The sequence below is a fragment of the Melanerpes formicivorus genome, unplaced genomic scaffold (assembly GCF_026170545.1).
Source record: "Melanerpes formicivorus ecotype bairdi unplaced genomic scaffold, bMelFor1.0.p_v2 SCAF_46, whole genome shotgun sequence".
Classification (NCBI taxonomy): domain Eukaryota; kingdom Metazoa; phylum Chordata; class Aves; order Piciformes; family Picidae; genus Melanerpes; species Melanerpes formicivorus.
In genome coordinates, this window is record NW_027142398.1 from 321318 (window position 1) to 335079 (window position 13762).

The 13762-nt window shown below is 57.3% G+C and overlaps 2 protein-coding genes across 3 annotated transcripts in view; one reads left to right on the forward strand and one right to left on the reverse strand.

Annotated features, from left to right (window-relative positions):
• On the reverse strand, nt 1–12910 carry MTCH1 (mitochondrial carrier 1). Of its 2 annotated transcripts, none has more exons than XM_068159480.1 (12): nt 12664–12910; nt 11846–11930; nt 9541–9647; nt 8733–8810; nt 8217–8274; nt 7519–7570; nt 6045–6104; nt 4092–4185; nt 3690–3737; nt 3429–3496; nt 2289–2364; nt 1–1613 (listed from the first exon to the last, which is right to left on the reverse strand). In XM_068159480.1, exons 1-12 carry the CDS (start codon nt 12880–12882, stop codon nt 1539–1541), a joined length of 1020 nt encoding a protein of 339 aa, XP_068015581.1. In that variant the 5' UTR covers nt 12883–12910; the 3' UTR covers nt 1–1538. The 2 variants fall into 2 exon arrangements, with proteins under 2 accessions (XP_068015581.1, XP_068015580.1); XM_068159479.1 differs by having other exon boundaries at nt 9529–9647.
• FGD2 (FYVE, RhoGEF and PH domain containing 2) overlaps nt 11562–13762 on the forward strand; it is a 17546-nt gene continuing 15345 nt past the window's right edge. The window contains exon 1 of the mRNA XM_068159477.1: nt 11562–11682. Within this exon, the coding sequence (XP_068015578.1) occupies nt 11627–11682 (56 nt within the window). The 5' untranslated portion in view covers nt 11562–11626. The remainder of the gene's footprint in view (nt 11683–13762) is intronic.

Here is a 13762-nt window from a genome sequence, read left to right on the forward strand (position 1 = left end):
TGTTGTTTGATAGCTGTATTTTGGAACATAGTTAAATCCTCTTTGAGATAATCTCTGGTGTTAGGGAACAGGGCCATGCATTATTGAACTTCTGTTACTGTAACATAAACTGGAGGGGAGGGAAGGAGGACGGACAGGACCCACTTGACGACACCAAAGGGAGCTGGGTGGGGGCTGTCGGTCCCAGTATGTACCAGCACTGTCCTGCAAGCCCTGGCTGGGAGGTGTGGATCAACACACAACCTCTGTGAGATGGCAGGCTGGGGGCCTCAGGGCACCAGGAGATGTGACTTCAGTTGCTGCTGCAGCAACACATGAGAAACCTGCTCAAGGCAAAAGCCTCTCTCCAGGGAGTGCAGCAATAGCTCTGTACAAAAGACTGCTTCGTGAGGGGACAAAAGTGGGGGAACCCTGCCTGGCTGCCCTGCCAGCACAGGCTGGTGCAAAGGAACTTCTTGTCTGGGGGGCTGAGTTTAAAACCAGCTCTGCTGCCACCATGAGCTCTGAGGAGCCCTTGACCAGCCTGACACCTTGCAAGCCTGTGGCCAGCTCAAGTTTTTTTCCTTTATGCCAGATGGCAATGGACTGAGTGCCCCCCTGCAGGGAGAACACATGCAGCACCTCAGCACCACAACATGTGGCTCCATGTCACCAACAAAGGGGTGGTGATGGGGTTCAGCAGCAGCCTGCTAGGGGTCATGATCCTGCTGCTGCCACAACTGCACCACAAGAGTGTCCCCAGCCCAGCTTAGGACCCCCCTGCCTGCCCAGGGCACACCCAGCAGCTCTGTTGGGTGTATCCTAAACACAGCCAGGCCTGCTGCAAAACTCCTTCCCAAAGCAGCTGCCATCTGCACTGCACATCCCTCCCCACGTGCTCTCTCCATGTCCAAGTCCCAGCACTCCCTGGAGCTGAGCCACACCTGCCCCTTTGGGACAGCTCTCTGTGGTGGGACCCTGCTTCCCTTTTCTATTCCCTTTTCTGCTGCTTTCATGCCCAGGGAAGGTGGAGGGCTCCCCAGGTGCCCTCAAAACCTTAGCTATGGGTCACACAGTTGGTGCTGCCCTGCCACACAATGTGTGCCCTCCCCAAAAGAGGTGAGGTGGGAGTCTGGCCAGCTGGCACAGCCGTCCCAGCAAGGTCACCTCAGATCTCTTGCTGCTTCTCAGCTGGGGCAGAACGAAGCAGTCTTTTGTCCCTGCACCTCAGGGCTGGCTCCTTTAGTACCTGGGCAGTTTCTGGTTTCCTGGACTTCTCCAGTGTCTCCAGAGCTACAGCCTGGACCAAAGAGACAAGACAACAGCCTTCTGCTCTCTCTGCTACACCTCCTGCTTGAGACAGCCACGAGGATGGAGCTTTGGTCCAGCTGGAGCCTGAAGCCAGATGTCCAGAAGCCAGCTTGTTGCTGGCCTTGCTGGAGATGAGATGTCTTGTTCTGGCACCAGGGGCTTTGGATTGGAAAGAAAATAATAGACACAGATTGAAACAAGCTGAGGATGTCTGGAGGAGTCCAAGGGCCTCTCCCCTCCCTGCTGGGTCAGTCGGAGGGGAAGCAGCCGGCTGGCATCGGTGCCCTGCGGAACAGCAGGCTGGAGCCACGGAACAGCTGCCCCTGGGGAGGAGAGAGCAGAGGGTCAGGGCAGCCCTGCCAAGACCTGGCTGGGCAACTGCAGCTGGTTTAGCAGGGCCTGACTCGTGCCCACAGCAAGGCCTGAGGGCCCTGGGCTGCTGCAGAGCGGAACGTGGGGTTTCAGCCCCATGGGCACTGGGGTCAGGCATTTCCCCCTGATGGGCTGATGGAGAGGGGCAGAGCCACCTTCCAGAGAAGTTGTGGAAGTATTCAAAGACAGACTGGATGGGGCCTTGAGCAGCCTGGTCTAGTAGGAGGTATCCTTGCCCATGGCAGGGGGTTGGAACTGGATGGGTTAAGGTCCCTTCCAACCCGAAGGACTCTGAAGATTAAATTCTTTCCTTGCCTAACTTTTCTGTGTGAGGAAGGGATGTGCATACACATCTGTGGGCTTCATATCTGGAATGTGGAAGCACCCTGTGCTGCTTCCAGACATGCTTTTGATGTTGGCAAGTATGGAGTTATCTGACTTGCAGAACCACTTTGCTTTGCTGCATGCAAGGCATTGGCTTTGAAAGCCTGCAGGCTGCAAGCTCTGGGCAGGCAACAGGCAGAGCAGTACCAGTGGCAGAACTGGAGGGATGGAAACAGGTTACAGAGCACCTCAAGGAGGTGGCACCTGGAAAGAGCAGGAACCCAGAGCCCTTGCTCCCTCACCTGTGCACTGAGATACCTCCAGCAATGGATCCAGGATGTGAACACAGGAGCGTAGGGAGGGAGGCCTGCACGCAACCTGCATGGCAACAGGAAAGAGCTGAGCTGGTCCTGTGCAGATGTCACCTTACCCAGACAGGTAACACAAGAGCAGCAGGAAGAGTGAGTGAGGACACAGAAACAGTGTCCACCCTGGGCTGACAGCCAAATGCCCAGCTCAGTATTTACAGTGCACCAGATCAGGTAATCTAACGAGCCCCGGAGCGTAGAGACACAGAGCTCCTGGGATACACCAGGGGTCCAGCACCATGGGCAGTGCTACACAGCAGATACTGAGATGCAGAGCCAGCAGATACTGAGAAAACACCACCCCAGGGGCTTACATCCAGTCCCCATCCCATAAACAGACTTCTTGCAGGAGTGGGGCTGGGACAGCGAGTCAGGCCCTGCTCCTGTCTGCATCCACTGCCACACGCTGGGGATGTTTGGTCTGGAGGAGGCTGAGGGGAGATCTCCTGGCTCTCCACAAATGCCTGAAAGGAGGCTGGAGTGAGGTGGGGGTTGGTCTCTTCTCCATAGTATAAAGTGACAGAACAAGGAGAAATGGCCTGAAATTGTGCCAGGGGAGGCTTAGGTTGGATCTTAGGAACAGTTTGGAACAGGCAGCCCAGGGAGGTGGTGGAGTCACCAGCCCTGGGGGCATTTAAAAACCAGGTAGACAGAACACTCTGGGACATGGTTTGGTGGCCATGGTGGTGTTGGGTTGATGGCTGCTCTGGGTGATCTTGGAGGTCTCTTCCAACCAAACCTATCCCATGGCTCTATGACTCAGAGCTTTGCTTTTCCTTCTGTGGCTCCCAGCACGGTCCCTTTGATCCCTTCTGCCTCCAGTCTAGCTCCTGTCAGACCACACCACCACCAATTCTCCCTGTTTCTCTCCACCTGAGCTTTTCCACTGCTGCTGCCTGTGCCCTCTGATCTAAAATTATAAGCAACCTGGGGCAGGAAACAAGGCAGCTCCACGAGGTGCCAGATAGTTTATGGGTCTGTATGAAAGCTTTACGACCCTTAGCAGAGGATTCGGACGACAAGGGGCTGGGAGACAGGCAGGGAAAGGCTCAGATCTCAGTGTGAGGAACATACCCACAGTTGTTCACTGCCATGAGGTCTCCCACAAGCAGGAATGGGTACGTCAGCATGCTCACAGCGATCTGAAAGCACAGAAAACCAGTGGCCCCTCTGTGGCCCAGCACATCAAAACAGCTAGTCCCAGCTTTTGCCTGCCAGTAAAGTTCCCCTCATCTTTGGGGATAAATTACAGACCAGGCTTTTGCCCTCAGGGCAGGAGCTCTCACCCCCCAGATGGCAGGAGGAGGAGGAGGGAGATGGCAGCTGCCTACATACCCCCATCACGAACTTCGTGTAGCTCCGGATCACCGATGCCTGGCTGAACTGCAAAGAGAGACCAAAGGGACTGTGGAGGAGGTGGGCAACACCAGGCTGTCCCTGCCACTGCATGACATCCCTCTGAGCCCGAGGTGAAGGCAGGAAGCAGCAAGAACCACACTGCAGCCCAGCTGAGAATGAGGGAAGACATTTGCTAGCAAACCTGATGCCCCAGACCGAACCACAGCAGCTGAACCACAGCCCTGAGCAGCCAGAGCATCTTCAGCACCTTTGCAGGGTCCTACCCAAAGGCCAGTGTCTGGTTTTTGTTACATTAGGCATCAGCCTCCCCTGAACCTCTCACACCTGCAGGTGCTTGCTACAGGCCTCCCAAGCCCCCCACCAGGCCCTTCCACTCACGTTGTCGTCCACAGCGTAGGTGTTGATGAAGTGAGCCAAGAGGTTGCAGCACCAGAGGAAGATGACATCCCCCAGGATGTGAGGGACCAAACCCCTGCAAGGGCAAAACAGAAGGATGTGAGGTGCAGAAGTGTCCCAGGGCCACCTCCCAAGGTGCCCAGTGTAGAGGAGCCTCCCCACCCCCAAAATGCATCTTTCCTGTGGGAGGAACTGAAGAGGGGAGGGTTAGGCAGACCTCCCGAGCACATTGCTGCTGCTGCTGCTGCTGCTGCTGCTGCTGCACAGGGGTGGTGAGGCCAGGAGAGGTGAGGGCTCCACAGAGGATGTGTTTGGGGGAGGGCTGAGGGCAGAAGAGCAGCAGTTTGGTCCTACAGATGGCAGTGTGATTCCCTGGAAGCATTGTAGAGCCCTCCTGAGAGGCTCTGGGCTGTGTGAAAGCCTCTCCTGTGAACTGCTCAGATTAATTAGGCTACTGACAGGGTTTATTTAACGTGGAGGAAGGGAATGTGGCAGCTCCTTTCCCATCATTTCCTCAGGAGGTGAAGGAGAGGGAGGGCTGCTGGCAGTGTGCTCCAGCCAGGCCCCACCCCCCAGGAGCATCCCAGAGGAACCTGGGCAGGTTCCACAGCAGCAGAGCTGTGGGCTGCAAGAGGAAGAGGCAGGGACACCTGATTGATGGGGTCCCTGCAGATCCTCAGCCCTGTCCCACGGGGAAGGACAGGGTGAGACTGTGATTGCTCACCCCTTCCTGACATGTTCATGTGGAAAAGAAGGGTAACAGAGCTGGAGAAAGGCCTACAGCAGCACTCATGAGGGGCTGAGGGAGCTGGGGGCATTCAGCCTGGAGAAAAGGAAGCTCAGAAGAGGCTCTCTACAGCCCCCTGAAAGGAGGCTGGAGCCAGGTGGGGATTGGGCTCTTCTCCTAAGGAGCAAGTGACAGGACAAGAGGAAACAGCCTCAAGCTGCCCCAGGGCAGGTTCAGGTTGGCCATCAGGAACAATTTATTCCCCCTGAAGGTTGTCAAGGCCTGGCCCAGGCTGCCCAAGGCAGTGGTGGAGTCAACCCTGGAGGGGTTCCAAAGCCATGGAGGTGTGGTGCCGAGGGCCATCTTTCAGTGGTGACCTGGCAGTGCTGGGGTAAGGGTTGGACAGGAGGATCCCAAAGGCCTTTTCCAACCTAAACAATTTGAGGCCTGAATTTTGTGACTGCAGAGCCAGAGGCACCAGGCCTGAAGACAGCCTCCTGAAATTTCAGAGCTGCCTTTACTACCACCAAGAGCATCAAGTGAGTCACCTCCCCACGGGGAGCAGGGGCTGCAGGTGCTGCTGCTTTTAGACAGGCAGATGGGGAGGGGAAAATAGGCAGGAAGTGTTAATTCAGGGGTTTCAGCCAAAAGGTGTCCACTAGACTTCCACCATCCCTTCTCCCTGCTCTGCAAGTGCCTGGAGGCTCCTTTCAGCTCCTCCTGGTCCAAGCAGGGAGGGCAGGGCAGCACCACCAAGCAGCAAGCCTGCTGCCAGCAGGAGCCACCTGCTCATGACAAGCCCCCACGGTGCTCTGCAGAGGAATGTGCTCTTCATCCAGGCCCTGGCTTTGGTTTCAACAAGGGGGCTCATTGTTGCACTTGATCCTGGGGCCTGTTGCACAAACAAATGCTTTAAATGGCCTCTCACTGCAAGACAAAGCAGCATCAAGGGAAAAAAGACAAAGGTAAGAAAAGCTGCAGGGTTTCCTCTGGGCTCTGAAGGTTTGATTGAAGATAAGATCTAGGGCAAACTTAATGGCAGGCCTGGAGCTCTGTCAGAGGCACAGATTTCATCTGAGCCCAAGGGAGTGATGTGAGAGTCCTGCTCTCAGGCAAGGTTTCAAGGGGAGGGAGCTCAGCAGAGTGGCCAGGAGACCATCAGGGCCCTCAGGCTGTGGGAGAAGGTGGGAGAACAACAACTCACTCACACAAAGAATCCCAGGATGCCTTCCTCCTTAAAGATCCTGCCGATGGCACTGAACACTCCACTGCCAAGAAAGGAAAGCAGCTGTAAGAAACCTGCTGTGAGCCTGCAGGGGCTGCTCCAGCTCTGGCCCAAGCAGCTTCACAAGCCCTCTGCAGCCAGCAGGCCAGCAATGCAATGGGCAGCTCTGCCCTGCTTCTCCTCAGCCCATGGAGTAAGACTTTGTCAGCATGATCCTTAAAGGCCTTTCCCAACACAAAACCATTCCATGATGTTCACCACCTCCAAGCTGCTGGAGGCTGCTCTGAGGAGGAACCAGAGAGGTGGTGGTCCCAGTGTGACCTGTGCAGGTGGTTATCTCCTCCCTCTTCATCTCCATTCCCTGGCTGAGGTGTGTCTGTTGGCTTTGCAGACACCACCAGGCATGAAGGCACCCAATCACTTCCTCCCCTGGTGCACCAGCACTGCTGACACCTGACAGGTTTCACTGATTGAGGAGCAATCTCATTCTCACATCCTCTCTCCACTCTCACTCATAGAATGGCTCAGGTTGGAAGGGACCTTAGAGATCACCTACTCCAACCCCCCTGCCATGGGCAGGGGCACCTCTCACCTAGACTTGGTTGCTCAAGGCTTCCTCCAACCTGGCTTAGAAAGGTTGGAAGAGCCCCTTGAAATCTTGTGTGCAGTCCCAGCTCTACAGGGAGCCATGTCTTGGAGGTTCATCTCAGTTCCTCATGTGATGGTTGGACTCACTGACCTCAGAGGCCTTTTCCAACCAAAGCAATTCCATGACTCTATGCCTGCACTCTGCCAGCCTGCAAGAACTCCTGGGGCAACACTCAGCTTGCTGACAGCAGTTTAAATGCTGGAGCCAGGAGAGCTGTGCTTGGCTCTGTGTGAGTGGCTGCACGTGTCACACGTGTCACTGTGCTTTGGTGAGCCTGGTTCTCAGCCCAGCAGCCCTGGGAGCTCGTGCTGGCAGCGGTGGGTTAGCTGCCATCAGCTCTAGTCATGAGGTCTGTGGTGACAGGTTGGACTCGATGATCTTTGAGGTCTCTTCCAACCTTAGGAATACTGTCCAGCACAGCTCTGCCCTGCAGAGGCACAGGGATTAGTGGAAAAGGCTTGGACAGCTCTTGCAGAACAGCAGAGCTGCAGCAGCCCATCCTATTCCCTCCTCTGGTGGCCTCCCTTTCTATTAAGACCCAAAGCAAAGAGGCAGCAGACTCGCTGTGTGATCAGCAAGGCGTGCCAGAGCCACCAGAACCCCCAGGGGCACAACAGGACAGAGCCCAACCTCCCCACACCCCTTCACCCTGCAGCCTCCCACCCTCTAACCACAGCTCAGATCCACTTTTCAGTCTCCCAGACCTCCTGGGTTGCCATTTCCCCCACTGCCCCTGGGCAGCTGGCACAGCTGCCTGCCAGACTCACCCTTCTGTGTGCCCAGGCCCTGCAGGGCTGCAGCCACTCACCTGTACTTGACCTCCCGGCCCACAAACTGCACCATGCAGCGCACGGAGATCACTAGGAGGAGAGAAACACAGGGCTGACAAAGAGGCAGAGCCAGGCTGGGCTGAAGGGATGCAAAAGAAAATGAGACCTGACCCTTCTGCCCTCCCTTCCTCAGCTCTCAGCACCTGCAGACCCCCCCCCCCCAGAGCTCCTCATGCTGCAAGACTTGTTAGAAACCACTGCCCTCCCCTCTGCTGGAAGGCATGGGGAGGATTTCTGACCACAAGCCCAGGAGGACCTCTCAGACAAGGTGTTGGATGAATGGGGAGCACAGAGCACCTCACCACTCACAGAATCACACAATTGGCAGGGTTGGAAGGGACCCCAAGGATCATCTAGTTCCAACCCCACTATGGGCAGGGAGACTTTCCACTAGATCAGGTTGCCTAGAGCCACATCCAGCCTGGCCTTAAAAACCTCCCGGGGTGAGGCTTCCACCACCTCCCTGGGCAACCTGTGCCACTCAGCTGGGTTAGTCCTTGATGGTCACCCCAAGGGTCAGCCTCCCTGAGCAACACTCAGGCCCACATCTGCTCTGCTGCCTTCACAGGTTCAGTGGTTTCACAGGAAGCCATTTCTCAGAGAAGCATCTCAGGGAAGGGGCTTGGGGGGGATCCTCAGCCCAGAGAGGGCTGCCAAGCAGAGGCCCAGGACTCACCATGCAGTGGGTGTGAGACAACCCGGGACATGCACTGCATCATCATCTCATGAGATGTCTGGGGAGAAAACAACTGGCATGAAAAGCTGCCCTGCTGCACCTACACACACCAGGCCACTCTCCTCAGGGCACTGAAACCCCCTCTGGGTCCCTCCTGAAGGCTGTTGTTGTTCAGGGCAAACTTCCATTCCTGTAAAAGATTTCACAGCTGGACACAGAGTGGTTACTAAATGCCACAACCTTTTCACCCAGAGCTGCTCAAACTTCAGCCACAACCCACAGCTGAAGCTTCCTTTGCTCTCCAGGCACACAGCATCATCCTATCACAGGATCACAGACTGGTCTGGATTGGAAGGGACCTGCAAGACCATCTAGTCCAAGCCCCCTGCAATATACCTGGACCTATTCCACCAGCCCAGGCTGCTCAAGGCCACATCCAACCTGACCTTGAACACCTCCAGGGAGGAAGCCTCCCCATCCCCAGTCACCCAGTAACGTGCAACATCCACTTCTCACCTCTTTCACCACTTTCCTGAGGGAGGTCTTCACATCATCCTTGTTAGAAACATGCTCCATGTCCTCCAGTGGGAAGGTCTGAGGAGGGAGAGAAGAAACATCAGGTCAGAACCGACGGGAGATACTGAGCAGCAAACCCTCAATGTCTGAGGGCAGGAGGAGAAGAAAACCAAGCAAGGAGGAAGGCAGGAAAAGGAAGGATGGAAAGAAAATCAGGGAAAGAGGAAAACTCCTGACCATGGGTAAAAGGCAAGTGGCTGTTCAAGTGAGATTACAACTGTTCTGAAAATGAGGGTTTGGGGCATGGACACTGCTCTCTTCCTGTGCTGCAGCACTACCCCAAGCTCTTAGGTGACAGAGAGGGACAGGTGCTGTGTTCCTCCTCCTCTTCTCCTGTGCTGGAGGTGTTAAGCCCTCAGGAGATGGAGAGGGATGGGGGCTTTACTCCTCATGTTCTCCTCTTGTTCTGGAGGACCTGAAACTTGGGAGATGGAGAGGGCTGGATGCTTTATTCCTCTCCATGTTCTCTTGTCCTGGAGAACCTGAGCTCTTGGGAGATGGAGAGGGCTGGGTGCTTTATTCCTCTCCATGTTCTCTTGTTCTGGAGGACCTGAGCCCATGGGAGATGGAGAGGGATGTTCTCTTCTTGTTCTAGAGGACCTGAGCCCTTGGGAGATGGAGAGGGCTGGGTGCTTTATTCCTCCCCAAGAAGTGGTGGCCGAGTGCAGGCCCAGGCAGGCTCCCTGGCTCCCCTGCAGTAGCAGCAGGAAGCTGATGGATGGTGAGAGAAGCTGACCTCGACCTTTACCTTCTTCACGCTCCCCCTGGTGATGGTTGATAGAGTGCTGGAGATGAGGCGAGGAGTAAGACCACGGAAGAGGCCTCTTTTCCCATCCACTTCCACAATGTGTCTGGCTGGGTAAGAAAACACCAGGCTGCTGTCAGCTGGGAACTGAGGAGCACCCCAAACACCTCCAGCCTCAGCTGAAACCACACCAGAGCTCGGCACGGCGCAGCAGCTGCTCTGCAGTCCCACCCAGAGTGATTTATTGTGAAGTCCTGAAGACATTTCCTACAGGATGCAAAGAATCCAGAAGTATTCCCTGCCACATCTGTCCAGCCTGGAAGGACAGCTCCAATATTTGGGGCTACTCCTGGTCTTGCTCACCTGGAAGGGCTGCAGGGCGATTTGGACCCAACTGGGGTAGGGTAGGGAGGGATCATCTCATGTCTTGTGTGGTGTCACCTCCTCCATCTGCTCCAGGGGGTCAGACTCAGGGCTAACACAGCTCTCACAGTCCCTGCCCCACTACCTCCTTCCAGGCAAAGTTCTCCAGGGCTCCAGCCAACATAAAAGAAACCCAACAGATGCAATTCATCCCTGATACAAGGAGGTGGAGAACGACCCACTGCGTGCCTCTGGGCACCAACTGCTCCGGCTGCAGATGTCCCTCTGACTGCAGGGGGCTTGGACTGGATGACCTTCCAAGGTGCCTTCCAACTCAAACCATTCTGTGGCTCTCTAACCGCTCCTGCCCTCCACCCTGTTGTCCCAGGGATGTTCAACACATCCCTGGGAGGCCATCCAGAGGGAGCTGGACAGGCTGGAGAGGTGGGCACAAGCCAACCTCATGAAGTTCAATAAGAGCAAGGGCAGGGTCCTGCAGCTGGGTCGAGGCAATCCCAGGCACAAATCCAGGCTGGGCAGTGACTGGCTGGAGAGCAGCCCTGAGGAGAGAGACTTGGGGGTGCTGGTGGACAAAAAGCTCACCAGGAGCTCTCAGTGTGCACTTGCAGCCCGCAAAGCCAATCAGATCCTGGGCTGCATCAGGAGAAGTGTGGCCAGCAGGGCGAGGGAGGTGATCCTCCCCCTCTACTCAGCCCTGGTGAGACCCCACCTGGAGTACTGTGTCCAGTTCTGGAGCCCCTATTACAAGAGGGATCTGGAGGTGCTGGAAGGTGTCCAGAGAAGGGCCACAAGGATGATCAGAGGGCTGGAGCTCCTCTCCTGTGAGGACAGACTGAAGGAGTTGGGGCTGTTCAGTCTGGAGAAGAGAAGGCTCCGAGGTGACCTCATTGTGGCCTTCCAGTATCTGAAGGGGGCTCCAGGAAGGCTGGGGAGGGACTGCTCAGGATCTCAGGTAGTGATAGGACTAGGGGGAATGGAATGAAGCTGGAGGTGGGGAGATTCAGGCTAGATGTGAGGAGGAAGTTCTTCCCCATGAGAGTGGTGAAGCCCAGGAATGTGTTGTCCAGGGAGGTGGTCGAGGCCCCGTCCCTGGAGGTGTTTAAGACCAGACTGGATGAGGCTCTGGCCAGCCTGATCTAGTGTGGGGTGTCCCTGCCCATGGCAGGGGGGTTGGAACTAGATGATCCTTGTGGTCCCTTCCAACCCTGAATGAAACTATGAAACTATGAAACTATCTCCATCACCCAGCCCCTTTGGGAAATGCATCTTCCAAAGGGCAGCACCAGAGAGCATCCAGCTCCAGGTGTCCCAGGACGGCTCTGCAGTGCCTTTGTCCTGCTCCTTGTCTTGGGTCCCCCTCCACCCCCATGGCTACTGTGGTCTGATTTTGGGATCCACCCAGCTCTGCTAGCAGGACCCTGCACTCCCCTTCCCCATGGTCACAGAGCATTCACCCACCCTGCTCCACCCCCCCAGAGATAAAACATCTTCCTTTTGATTCCCTTCTAAGCATTTCGCTTTCCCCTTCCTTGGCATTTCTGCCCCTTTAGGGCTCCGTCTACAACACAAATGAGCAGGGCAGGGGCACAACTTACTGCAGGGCTGGGTGCCTGGCTGCCTTGAACACACCCAAACCTCTCCACTTAATCCCCCACACCCCCCTCTGCAATGATGCAAACCCAGAGCAGTGTGGCCCAGGAAGGAGATGCAGCAGCAGCGTCAGGGCCACCACGTAAACCACTACCTTGTCTTCAACAACAGGTACGTAGGTGTGATAGCCTTGCAACTAGCTGTGGTGGTTTATGCCTCACTGCAGCCTCAGGGTGATCCCAAGGGGATGGGGGGGCTCAGCTCAGCTGACCTGGCAGCCTCCACCCCGTTTTGGGGCAGGAGCCTGTGCTGGCAGGGAGGGAGGCTTGCTCACCGTAGGTGAAGAAGCCAGGCAGGTACAGGACCTTCCTCCCCAGCACGTTTCTTCCAACAATTGGAGGTAGTGGCTCATGCCCAACCTGCCAAGAGAACCCCCATGAGCATGATCCTGCCCCTGTCCCAGTGCTCCCCAAGCTCCCAGGCCATGAGCTGCCAAAGGGCCCTGTCCCCCCCATCACGCTCAGACACAGGGAGATCCCACAACAGGGGCAGTCCCTTCCCCATCATGCAGAGTCCTCGTAGGATATTCCTTACCCAGGGGTTCCCCATCCCTCCTCACACAGGAGCCCCCATTGCAGCAGGCATCCTCCATCTTCCCCCCCCCCCCATCACACAGGGTGTCCCCAGCTCCTGTCACCTGAGGGGATCCTGACATCCCTGCTATCCAGGAGCCCCCACTGTATGGGGTATCCTCACCCCTCCATTGCATAGGGTTTGCTGTGTTACTACATAGGGGTTCCCATTTTGGGAGGGGTCTTCATGCTCCCACTATGCAGGAGCCACCGTTACAGAGCTGCCCTCCTCCCCCCAGTGACAAAGGCACCCCAAGAGCAGGTGAGCTCAGCCTCTGTTCCATAGGGGGTCCCTTGTATGGGGATGTTCCACTCTCCCCCGGTCTATAGGTGTCCCCATTCTGGCCCCTATCACAGAAGAGGGGGCGGGGTGGCATGTATATAGTGGTCCTCAGCATACGGGATGGGGGCCTATACATATATATAGGGCTTGCCCTCCCTTCATTCTATTGGGGTCCGGCTCCCTCGTCACACGCGGGGGTCCCATCTGCCCTTCTTCGCCCCCCCTGCGACCCCGGACCTGGACGAGCAGCTTGACGTAGAGCAATGGGTGGCTGGCGGCGGCGAGCCCGGCTCCAAGCACCACGAACAGCCCCTCGGCGCCCTCGGCCCGGGCATCTCCCCCCGGTCCTGCCTCCGCCGCTGTTCCCCCCAGCCTTGGACCAGTCGCCTCCGGGCGCCCCGCGGCACCGCCAGGGGGCGCTCTCGTCGCCGGGGGCAGCGGCGCCGCCACCGCCATGGCCCCGCCGCCACTACGCCTGCGCCGCCCCCGGGGTGCTTTTGCGTAATTGCGTCATGCGTCACCGGGGGGCGGGGGGGCGGACGGGACCATTGCGGGAGCCGGGGGGGAGCGCGGGCGGAACCATAGCGGAGGAGCCGCGGCGTGAGGGAGGGGCCAGGGGGACCATGGCAGGGGCAGGCGGGCGAGGGCCGTGCTGGGGATGGGAGGAGGCAGCGAGGCCGTGGGGCGCAGGGAAGAACGTGGCGTGGTGGAGCTGTGCTTTGCGAGCGGCTCCCCCGAGGGCTGTGCTCAGGAGGGCAGCGCCTGCGGGGCACGCACGGCAGGGGCTGGCCGTGGGGCTGCAGCCTGCGCCTCGCTCCCGCGCTGCCGTTCCCTCGCAGACCGCCAGGGGCCTCTGCAGCGGAGGTGTTCAGTCTGGAGCCTGCCCAGGGAAGGGATCCGGCATTGCTCGGCCTGGAGAAAAGGAGGCTGAGGGGAGACCTCCAGTTCTGGGCTCCTCAGTTTAGGAAAGAGGTTGAGCTGCTGGAAGGTGTCCAGAGAAGGCCAACAAAGCTGGGGAGGGGTCTGGGGCACAGCCCTGGGAGGAGAGGCTGAGGGAGCTGGGGTTGCTTAGCCTGCAGAAGAGGAGGCTCAGGGGAGACCTTCTTGCTCTCTGCAACTCCCTGCAGGGAGGTTGGAGCCAGGTGGGGGTTGGGCTCTTCTCTCTAGCACCCAGCAGCAGAACAAGAGGACACAGTCTCAAGCTGTGCCAGGGGAGGTTTAGGCTGGATGGGAGGAAGAAATTCTTCCCAGCAAGAGAGATTGGCCCTGGGGCTGTGCTGCCCAGGGAGGTGGTGGAGTCCCCATCCCTGGAGGTGTTTAGGAAGAGCCTGGATGG

Bases quoted from the DNA above. Each gene is read 5' to 3' on its own strand.
- MTCH1 (XM_068159479.1), bottom strand. From the start codon at position 12,882: ATGGCGGTGGCGGCGCCGCTGCCCCCGGCGACGAGAGCGCCCCCTGGC. The intron at 9,648-11,845 runs GTGAGCAAGCCT...TTTCTTACCCAG, and splicing joins GCCTGGCTTCTTCACCTACG to CCAGACACATTGTGGAAGTG. The intron at 6,105-7,518 runs GTGAGTGGCTGC...CTTTCTTGGCAG, and splicing joins GGCCGGGAGGTCAAGTACAG to TGGAGTGTTCAGTGCCATCG.